A 12,016-nucleotide genomic window follows, 5' to 3' on the forward strand; every position below is an offset into this window, starting at 1 on the left:
CTTTGAGGTTTGCTGATCTTAGATCAGTAATCCAATGGTGTTCACCAAATTAGAGAAATATTTGGTCACTATTTTTATAATTTTTTTGTGTCCCATTCTCACCTTTCTTCTGGGTCTCCAAGTGAATATATGTTGTTAGATCATTGAAAATTGCCCAACAGATGACTGAAATTGTTTATTGTTTTTTTCTTTTTCTCTCCCTGTTCTTCAGTTTAGATCATTTCAATGGATCAGTCTTAAATTTCATAGACCTTTTCTTCTGCCATCTCCAGTCTGCTTTTAAACTCATCCAGTAAATTTTTAATTTTAGATAATATACTTCTCAATTATAGAATTTTTATTTGGTTCATTTCAGGTTTTAATTTTTCTGGTGAAAATTTTCATCTCAAAATTTTCGTTGTAATCATATTTCTTATTTAAGTTGTTGGACGTATTTATTATAGCTTCTGTAGAGCCTATATGTACTAATTTCTACAACTAGGTCCTCTCATGGTCGTATTCTGTTTGTTCCCTTTTTCTCTTGACTATGGGTCCCATTTATCTGCTTCTCATATATAGAAGTTTTTTTTTATTATATAATGAGCGTTATAAATGATACATAGCAGAGACTATGGATTCTTTTACCTCCCTCTGATTAACTTTCTGGCTCGTAATTGCGACTTCATAGAGTCTGATTTTTGTGTCCATTAGGGACAGATGTGTTTTGATTTTGCCCTTAGTCCTAAAGAAGATTGCTTAGTCCTAAGATTTATTCTTTAGTCTCAATGTGGGGGTTTTCTGAGTTTTCAGTGGAAAGTTTGAGGTGCTCATTAAGCCCCTCTAACTGAGTAGGAATCAAATTATAAACTCTGTCTCCCCTCATGGGCAGCAGCTAGAATCTCTGCTCAGATCTTTTAGTCTTCCAGCTGTTACTTTCCATTGGAATGCTTGGAGTCTCCCACTCATGTATGTAGCTTGGGGTTAGCCATGGATTTGAGGGGAACTTGTATGCATGTTTTGATGCTGCTTCCCTGTCCATAGCTCTTTCTATTTTCTATGATTTCTCTTCTCATTTTCCAGCCACTATGGTAGCCCTGAACTCTACCCTCTGACATCTCAAGCCAATAGACTGTGGCTTTCTAGTTGAATTTTAGTCACCCTGCACCAAGTGGACTCATGAGTAGTAGTACCCTTAGGGAAAAGCACATAAACATGGATCTCACCAGAGTGGTTACCCTCTTCAAGGTCAGTCCACTCCTCCCCCCAGTTTCTGCCTACTTTAGGTCAACCTCCTGCCTTTAATGTAGCTATTTTAAAATATTTTTCTATGGTTTATAATTATTATATCAAGAGGGTTAATTTAAACAAAACATTTCTACCATTGTTGGAGCCAGAATTTTTTGGCTTAAAGTTTTATTTTATTCAGTATATACCAATTATTGCATAAATGTCTTTTGAAAACACAGTTTAGTTTTTAAAAATTATATGTTGTCTGTATAGGAATAGTAAATGTTTGTGGTATTAATAGTTGCAAAAGAAATACTGAACCCTGATCCCAAAATATAAATGTACCAGAGGTCCTATACACTAATGTCAAATGATCCAGTTGATTCTTTTAAAATATGTTTTAAAATAATTTCAAATTAAATAATTTAAGAATACAACAGTTAAGTGGATACCTTTTTAAAAATTTAACTTGTTTAACTGGAAACCAATTTTATAATTTTTTTTTCTGTTTTTTATATTTTATTTTTGTCTACCTATTCTCTTTCCAAAGAATGATAATTGACCAAAAATGAATTATTTAAAACTAGTGGCCCTCTGCACGAATCCATACGCGAGTAGCTCGCTGCCGCTTGCCTCAGCTGACCGCCCTGCCCACCGCCACTGTAGCTCTCCGCTGCATGTAGCTCGCTGTCCCGCCCTCCTGTAGCTCTCCACTGCTGGTAGCTCGCTGCCCCACCCTCCTGTAGCTCTCCGTAGCTCACTGCCCAGCCCTCCTGTAGCTCTCTGTGGCTCGTAGCTCACTGCCCCGCCCTCCTGTAGCTCTTCCCCACTTGTAGCTTGCTGCCCCGCCCTCCTGGTGATAAGTCGTTACATGTCACGGCGTAACAACCATTTGCATATTACCTCTTTATTATATAGGATACCTATGCAACCATTGCTGATATAAATAAATGAATAAATATGAAGTAAATTGGCAAAGAAGTCATAGGTCTTCCTTACAGAAAAATTCCAGTTAATAAATGTAGAAGGAAAGGGAGAAATTTAAAAATTACCAATAGAACACCACAGTAAAAATCACCATAGGTGCAAGATCTAGCAATGGATGCTAAAATTAGCGAGCAAAGCTGAAGCAGAAAATAATATTTGCATAGTCTCAAAGTATTTCCCCCAATATTTAGTAATTTCTGAAGGAAGAAAAAAATAAGCTTACAATTGGGAATCTTGGCAGACACAATCTTCGGCAAGTGATCAAGGCTAACATCACTAGAAATATTCATCAACATATCTCCTGACTTGATACATTGAGACAGGCACATCACCTCTGTGCTTTCCTTCCTAGTAATGTATAAGTTCAATCTGATCATGAGAAAACATGAGACCTTAACTGAGGGATGTTCCATAGATTAATTAATCAGTACTCTTTAGATGTGACAGTCATGAAAGATGAGAAATTGTAACCGATTAGAGGAGGTTAAGGAAATATGACAACTGAATGCAATGTGGAATCTTGGCTTGGATTCCAAATAGAAAAGGGGCATTAGTGGGAAAAGTGGGAAAACTCAAGTTTTTTATATTGTACCTCGTTAATTCCTTAGTTTTGATAAATGTTCTGTAGTTATGTAAGACATTCACATAAAAAATCAATCTCCAGATTTTTCTCTTTAATTTCAACACACACATTTATACCAGTAGTTCTCGGTGTGTTCCTAGACTAGTGGCATTAACATCAACTGGGAACTTGTTAATAATGCAAATTTTCAGAAGCTCTGGGGATGGGGCCAAGTAATCTGTGTTTTAACAATCATCACCAGATTATTCTGATGCATGCTAAAATTTGAGGACCGTGATTTGTACCATCAGTAACAAAATAAATAAAAAAGGGGAAAATATTTTTATTAAAATACTAGGAGCCCGTTGCACGAAGTTTCGTGCAATAGACTTTTCCTTCACCTGGCTGCCGGCACCAGTTATCCGCCAGCAGCAGTTTTCCTCTGGCCACCCGCCGATCAGAGCGCCTCCCGCCAGCACGATCGGCCACCCCGAGAGGAACTCCGATCAGGAGGCGCTCCGATCGGGCGGGTGGCCAGAGGAAAACTGCTGCTGGCGGAAAACTGGTGCCAGCAGCCACGCAATCGGCCACCCCGAGTTCCGCCACCAGAGTCTTCCACCGGACCCATGGGTCCTTCCGGAGCGCCGGCCTAAGCAGCGCCGGCCGTTTAAGCCGGCGAGAGGAGCGGGGGGCGGGGACTCGCGAGTCCCCGCCCCCCGCTCCTACCGCCAGCCAGTCGGCCACCCTGAGTCCCGCCCCCCCGTGCCTCCAGCCGGCCCAATCGTGGGCGTAGCGGAGTGATGGTAATTTGCATATTACCATTTTATTAGGTATGATTGGCCAGTTGTTAATAATGTTTGCTTACCATAAAGTACAACCAGTTTTCTTTTTAATTATTGTACTTTTTAAGTGTGGTAAAATACATGTAACATAACATTTACCATGTTAGTCATTTTAAAATGTACAGTTCAGTGGTATTAAATACATTCACATTGTGTGTAACCATCACCACCATCCATCACCATAACTCTTTTCACCTTGTAAAATTGAAACTCTGTACCTGTTAAACAATAACTCCCCATTTCCCTCTTCTCCCAGGTCCTGGCAACCACTATTCTACTTCTGTCTCTTATGATTTTGACTACTCTAAATCTCTAAGTGGAACTATATAGTATTTATATTTTTGTAATGGACTTATTTCACTTAGCATAATGTCCTCAAGATTCATCCATGTTATATAGTACTAGAGGTCCAGTGCATGAATTCGTGTACAGGTGGGGTCCCTCTGGGTGGCCTGCAGGGATCTGGCCAAAACCCGCAGTCCAATGCCGCCTGCAGCTCCTACCTGCTGCTCCTGCTCATCCCAGCCCCACTGTGCCTGCCGCGGGCTTGCGCCCAATCAGTCCTGATCGGGAGAGGCTAGCGCTCACCAGCCATCTGCCCCCTGGTGATTAGTGCACGTCATAGTGAGCGGTTGAGCAGCCTTAGCATATCATTAGCATATTACACTTTGATTGGTTGTTCGGTTCTGCCATTCGATCTATTTGCATATTACCCTTTTATTATATATGATGTGTCATAATTTCCCTTCCTTTTTAAGGCTTAACCTTTTGCACTCGGATGTCGAGTGTGACTCAACATGGTTAGCAGATTACAGAGATTAAAATTACTCTTTGAATGTATCAATAATTTGAAATATTAAAAAATCCAAATAAATAAGTTTGTATGAAAAGAAACTCCAGTTTTTTATTCTGCTGCGCTTTGTAAAATCTGGGGTATTTAAAAAATTAAATCCCGCGTAGAATAAAGGAATCGAGAAAAAAGCAAGCGAGTGCAAAGGGTTAATAGTATTTCATTGTGTATGTATACCACATTTTGCTTATCCCTTAATGGTTAAGGTGTAACCCAGGGGTCCTCAAACTTTTTTTTTTTTTTTTAAATTTCTTTATTGATTAAGGTGTCACATATTTGTCCTCATCCCCCCATTCCCATCCCACACCCCTCCCCTTGGATGCCCCAACCCTCTGTTGAACTTAAGCATTGGTTAGGCTCATATGCATGCACACAAGACCTTTGGTTGATCTCTCCCCCGTCCCCCCACCCTCCCCTATCCTCCCTCTGAGGCCCGATAGTCCGATCGATGCCTCCTTGTTTCTGGTTCTGTTCTTGTTCATCAGTCTATGTTGTTCATCATTTCCCCTAGATGAGCGAAATCATGTGTCACTAGAGATATACTTATAAGAATTGAATGTGCGACGAGCAATAATAGTTATGCTGACAGGCAAATGAATCAGTCTGTAGTGAGTTTCTTTCTGGACCAACAGTTCTTTTGAGACCCAATATCAATGTCCACCAGTTCCCTATGAGTACATGTCGGCACTGACCCCTCAGCTCTGGATGGTGGACGAATGGTGGTAATGCAGGTCCGACTCCCTCTGGTTTGGTCTCGGCCGGACCCAGGGGCACTGATTCACCCGGATCCAGGGGCCCACGGCCTCACCCGGACCCGGGGCCAGGCTCACCCGGATCCAGGGGCCCGCGGCCCCACCCGGACCCGGGACCCAGGCTCACCCGGATCCAGGGGCCCGCGGCCTCACCCGGACCCGGGACCCAGGCTCACCCGGATCCAGGGGCCCGCGGCCTCACCCGGACCCGGGACCCAGGCTCACCCGGATCCAGGGGCCCGCGGCCTCACCCGGATCCAGGGGCCCGCGGCCTCACCCGGACCCGGGGCCCAGGCTCACCCGGATCCAGGGGCCCGCGGCCTCACCCGGACCCGGGGCCCAGGCTCACCCGGCTCCAGGGGCCCGCGGCCTCACCCGGACCCGGGGCCCAGGCTCACCCGGCTCCAGGGGCCCGCGGCCTCACCCGGACCCGGGTCCCAGGCTCACCCGGCTCCAGGGGCCCGCGGCCTCACCCGGACCCGGGGCCCAGGCACACCCGGCTCCAGGGGCCCGCGGCCTCACCCGGACCCGGGGCCCAGGCTCACCCGGATCCAGGGGCCCGCGGCCTCACCCGGACCCGGGACCCAGGCTCACCCGGATCCAGGGGCGCATGGCCTCGCCCGTCCTCAAACTTTTTAAACAGGGGGCCAGTTCATTGTCCCTCAGACCGTTGGAGGGCCGGACTATAGTTTAAAAAAAACTATGAACAAATTCCTATGCACACTGCACATATCTTATTTTGAAGTAAAAAAACAAAATGGCAAAAACACCCGCATGTGGCCCGCGAGCCATAGTTTGAGGACGCCTGGTGTAACCTATCAATGTACAATGAGGCTGCTTCCACATTTTAGCTATTGTGAATAATCCTGTTATGAGCACTACATACAAATACAGTATACTAATATCTTCAGGATTATTTTAATTCTTTGGGGTATATACCCAAAAGTGGTATTATTGGATCATATGGTAATTCTATTTTTAATTGTTTAACACCATACTGTTTTCCACAGTGGCTGTACCATTTTACATTTCCATTAACAGTGAGTGCATAATGGTTCCAATTTCTCCACATCCTTGCCCACTCTTGTTTTCTGTGGGTTTTTGTTTTGGTTGTTGTTGTTTTACTAATATTTATCCTAATGGGTGTGAAGTGGTATCTTATAGTTTTGCTTTGCATTGCCCTAATTATTAGTGATGTTGACCATCTATCTTTTCATGTGCTTGTTGGCCATTTGTATATTTTCTTTGGAGAAATATCTATTCACAAGTCCTTTGCCCATTTTTCAATAACTAACACCCCTACCTTCCATACGTATAGTGAACCACTGCTGCTCACATACTTTGTTTATGGGGACATCAATGGCTCTCCTGGGTTTTCCCCTGTCTTCCTTGTCCCTCAGTACTCATAAATCTGGAATTTACATATAGGATCTATTTGTGTATTGATTTTGAGAAATAGGGCAGAATTTAAAAACTGTATATGATGATATTTTAATATTTAAACCTGTTTAAAAAAAAACCCACACCTTTCTTTACAGACTTATAACAGCTGTGCCAGACTCTGCTTAAACCAAGAAACAGTATGTCTAGCAAGCACTGCTATGAAGACTGAAAATTGTGTGGCCAAAGTAAGTAATATTACTCAATATATATTATACTACTTCATAACAATGCATTATCTATAGAGGTCTTCACTAATTATTGCTATAAAGCTTATTACAGGATTTTACTAGTATATTTTAAAAAGAATATAGCAAGCATCATTTTATCCAAATTAGATTACAAGTTGGAATCTCCAGCTCTTTATTTATTTATTTATATATTTTTTAAAAATATATTTTATTGATTTTTTACAGAGAGGAAGAGATAGGGATAGAGAGTTAGAAACATCAATGAGAGAGAAACATCGATCAGCTGCCTCTTGCACACCCCCCTCTGGGGATGTGCCCGCAACCAAGGTACATGCCCTTGACCGGAATCGAACCCGGGACCCTTGAGTCCACAGGCCGACGCTCTATCCACTGAGCCAAACCGGTTTCGGCGGAATCTCCAGCTCTTTAATTGCAACAGAATTTTTTGATTATGTATTCTGGTCACACTTTAGTCTAAATCATATTTGTTGCTTAGCACTAGCTATGGATTGTAACAAAAAAGTAAAGTATTATGTAAGAAATTATACAAATTATTTTTATGTTTGTTCATGGCTTCTAAGTGTAATTAAGAATAATGTACACCATTGCAAGGATTGTGAAATATGCTATAGAAAATCCAATTATTATATCATTATTGTTATTTATTAAGTGGCTTAATGGTAGAAATATTCCTTTTGGTGATCTTGATCTGCGTGGACAAGTATATTTAAATCATGCATATGAGCTACCTCTTATGTATAAATGTGCCATATCTGTAAACTAGATACAAAAAAATAATCTTACATTTTAGAGATTTTTACAATCTAATAATCATATAACTATGACTCAAATTTTCTAAGTATCTTTAATTACTCAGGAGCTTTGACCTAAATTTAGATATCATCCATTTTGATTATTCCAAGAATAAGTAAAATTCCAGTATGGGCTTTGTTTCTAGACTTTTAGTTTGCATATCTGCAAACTTACTGCCTTCAATAACTGTTTTGGCACTGTTACAACATTCCCTATTTTAACTACTTTAAGTTTAATCTATTGTATTATATAATTAGGCTCTTAATTACTTACTGTTATTATTAGAGCTAGGGCTGGTATCATCCTTTGCTACAAAAATCAAAGGACAGCAATATTTTTTATTATTTTTATTTTATTTCTTAAAACATGCAGTATTTTGTCAACTGAAAATATATAATAGAAAATATAATCAATGGAAATGATCCATATAAGAAATGTCAGAATTTATTTAAAATTATAGTTTAAAAAAGATAGTTAGTCATTTAAGTGTCTCTTAAACTAGAATGTCTTAATGACTTACTGTAAAATATGAATATTATAAATTATATCTATATATTTCATGTTTCAGTCACTTAGTAACAGCCAGCAAGTGCTAATTGACCCTATGTTATACCTAGCATTTGTACATTGAGATGGGGGACCAATTATTTGGGACTTTAAAAATAATCTATCTCCTTTTTGGCCACACTGCTCTCAGTTTTATCTCAAGTGGGTGACTTCTGGCTAACCAAGGTAAAATCTTAACATGAGCACCGACCCAAGGACAAGGTGACAATTTTAATGAGTTTCATTGAGAGCTGGCCAAGAGAACATCTGTCCTTTTTGTTTTCTCCATACTTTGTAAACCAGGATCTCTAAAACTATATAGTTATTTTGTTGTGTGTCTGTATGATGTGGTTGTGTGTGTTTTTTCTCTCCCACTCTCTACTTAAGTGGTGCATGGTTAGAAATCTTCTGGCATCTGGCACAATGACATAATTTCTTCTATGCTCTTGGGTGAGGAATTAAGTTTGCTCATTGCTGCTCATCAGTCTGTTTCCTTTGCTCCCAGATGGTGACCCTCTCATCCCATTCTTGCTTATTTTAACGTTATTCTGACATCTATATCCTTTCATTGATTTCTTAAATACCCTAATTGAATAATGATTTTATCATTTTCTATTGGAACCCACCTAACTTTCTGGTTCCATATATATATTTTATTGATTTCAGAGAGAGGAAGGGAGAGATAGAAACATCAGTGATGAGAGAGAATCATTGATTGGCTGCCTCCTGCACACCCCACACTGGAGATCGAGCCCACAACCTAGGCATGTGCCCTTGACCGGAATCGAACCCGGGACCTTTCAGTCCACAGGCCGATGCTCTATCCACTGAGCCAAACCAGCTAAGGCTTATCATTCCTTTTATTGGCTCATGGGCTGTCTTCTGGTTCATTTCTTCAGAGTTGAGCTAAATAAACTATTGATCAATGGCAAATAAAAACATGTAGCTGAATTCTATTCTTTTTGCAACAGCCTACAGTGAGGTACCAACAACATGGGAATAGGGGAAGAATTTTCCCTTTTTCATTTACATGTTATAGTATATCATGATTCTGTACTATTTCTGCTGGCCTCATTTATTGCTTGACCTTTGAAAAATAATGACTTGGTACTATTTTTGTAGGTTTGCAAGCTTGTCCCTATTTCCTATTCTTCACCTTTAGCCCTTAACGGAATAGTTTCATCTGCTACACTTGATATGGCTGCATGGTTTTTAAGGTGGTACAAGTGTCTGTTGACTCAGATTGTACTCCAAAGTGGCCTTGAATGTCCAGCCATCTCCATGTGAGAGCAACTATAATACAGTGATATCAACCATTTGGGGCTCTAGTTCAAAGCAGTCAATTCTTGTAGGAGTGACTTTGATTTAGATGGAAATGGTAATTAAAGTCTAAAACCTTACTATTGAAAACTGTTTATATGAGTTTTAGAGAAAACTTTACTACCAGTTATTCCCTTAAAAATAGCAATGTTGTTATGTTCAGACCCCTTATAGCGTATTGTATATGACTCTTCATTGCTGGAAATACCTTACAAGAAGTGTTTTACAATAGGTCTATGGAAAGAGACCCATTGGCCCTATTTAGAATACAAAATGCCCCCACAAATTTGTAAGACAAACTACAGTCACCCTAGGTTAATAATAATCTTCTGAATCTCTAACTTGAAGAATGATGCCTAAAAAAGATCTATAATAATAAAAGTGTAGTATGCTAATTAGACCAGACGTCCTTCTGGACAACCTTCCGAACAAAGCCAGGGCTGCGAGAGAAACCCAGGTCCCAGGTGCCTGCTGGCAGCCACAGGGAAACCCAGGTCCCAGGTGCCAAAGGGATGCCAGTGCCGGCAGCCAGGGGAAGGAAGGCCTACTCTTGCACAAATTTCGTGCATCGGGCCTCTAGTTTAAAAATAAAAATGAAGGAGGGGTCATTTTATCAGTATAACTTAATCCAGGTAATATTTGGAGGCACTGAAATGTCTTATTTTCTTCCAAAGCCTTCCTTCTTAATAATTAGAACCCTGTATTTTATGAGATTTGTGATTGGAACATGATGAGCTTTGTATTTATTGTACCTTTAAGTGGACAGTCATTATTGACTGCCAACTTAGTGTTTAAAATCAATAATTACATTGTACCTAATTGTCAACCTTCATGATACTTTTTAATTGATAAAGAAAACTAACTGGAAAAATAAAGAGCACTAATCGTTTGTTATCTTTTAATTGAACTTTTTAAAAATATTACTGAAAAGTTTGATTTCAGGTATTTCTCTAATTTACCCTTATACACACATACACAGTTAAAATTGAGTTGTTTGAACATATCTACCTAGATTTCTGTCCAGGTAGGAAGAAGTACTGCCTCTATGTTTGGAAAATAAACCACTTCAGTAGTCCTTTGTAGATGTGTTCTCTATTATAGTTGTTGTTGTTTGTTGTTATTGTTTTTTACTTGAGACTAATAATCTGTTTGTAACTGACTGAGACAGAAAAATGTGATGTTCCTTTCCACTTACTCCAGATTTTGATAGAAGACTTGTTTTATTTATTTCCAAAATTATATCCGCAGGAAACAAGCTGTTTAAATTCAGATTATGCTGAAGCAAAATGGTCCTGGTATGAGAAGCAACGTGCTGTTTTACGAGCACAGAGTCCCTTTTCTCATAACTGATTGATAGTAAATATTTTCCTGAAGAATTATTGCCAACCATGAACAGTGCAACTGTTTCACTTTTTTTTCCGTGCTACTTGCTGTACCAGCCATTGTCGGTAATTAAGATCTACAATTCACAATGCAGACGTTTGCACTTCCTCTGGGTCTGTACTATTTATAAGGCATTTCAGCTGTTCAGAGTTTCTTTTGAGTTTTAAACTACGTGTTAACAGGCTTCTTTAATATATACTGTTCTACAAGTAGCACTTAGATGGTCCATTCTTTGCACAGGTTCCTCTGTTGGGTCTAACAATTAGCTTTTAGAAAATATATTTAAATGTAACCATATCATTGAGGCCAATGTGGTTGGAAAAACTCTGAAGTGTAACGTGTTACACATTTGGCTTATTCCTAAGGCAGGAATAAAGTTTAGAAGTAATATTTTTCCTTTCATCTTCAAATGTTCTTATGAATAATGGGTGTTAATGATGTGGGTGGATACAGAGAGGTTCTGAGAAATACTAGTAGAGTGGCTTTTCCAAGTTCACTTTTGAAGTAATAACAGAATCAAGGGCCATTGTTACAAACAAGAGTTTGTGTGTTTGTCAGATTAAGGATACAAGTATACGTAAACTTCTGGATGTGTATGATACTTAGGAATACAAAGGGCGCCAAAAGGGATCAGCAGATTGACTGCACATTTGTTGTGTAATCAGCTTTATGAACCCTTTAGGAATATGCCATTGGAGAGGAAAGTTTAAATAGGAATCCTGGTCTATATTAAAATTGGTAAAATTCAAAGTCACTTTTTACCATTTCAAGAGTGTTTGTTTGTTTTTTTAAAAAGTCCAGACCCCAGTGAGAGTCTTCGTGAATTATGCCTGAGAGTCAGAGTAACTGCTTGCATAGTCTCCTTGCTACCTGCATTTTTTGTTAAACATACAAGAGAAAGAAACAAGAAACTGAAAGTGGTTGACAAAACATGTTTAAAACTTTGTGCTGAGTGGAGATCAGTCTGGCTGTTTTTAAGCCTGAAGTCAGCTTCATTGATTCTGCACGTTGGCCGCCAGCATCTTTCAGCAGAGCAGATCTTCGGAGAAAGGCAGGACACGGGTGTCAGTGCTGATTTCCTGATGGCCCCTTGACTATAAGACAGCTTATAACAAAGCCTTTCC

General features: G+C 39.9%; 1 protein-coding gene across 8 annotated transcripts in view; it reads left to right on the top strand.

Moving 5' to 3' along the window:
- Positions 1-12,016, top strand: part of BTRC (beta-transducin repeat containing E3 ubiquitin protein ligase) — a 171,027-nt gene that overhangs the window by 103,439 nt on the left and 55,572 nt on the right. For all 8 annotated transcript variants that reach the window (XM_079793062.1, XM_079793064.1, XM_079793065.1 and 5 more), the window contains one exon: positions 6,738-6,827. In XM_079793062.1, coding sequence (XP_079649188.1) covers positions 6,738-6,827 — 90 coding nt within the window. The remainder of the gene's footprint in view (positions 1-6,737; positions 6,828-12,016) is intronic.

The sequence above is a fragment of the Cnephaeus nilssonii genome, assembly GCF_951640355.1.
Source record: "Cnephaeus nilssonii genome assembly, chromosome: 16".
In the NCBI taxonomy this organism is placed as follows: domain Eukaryota; kingdom Metazoa; phylum Chordata; class Mammalia; order Chiroptera; family Vespertilionidae; genus Cnephaeus; species Cnephaeus nilssonii.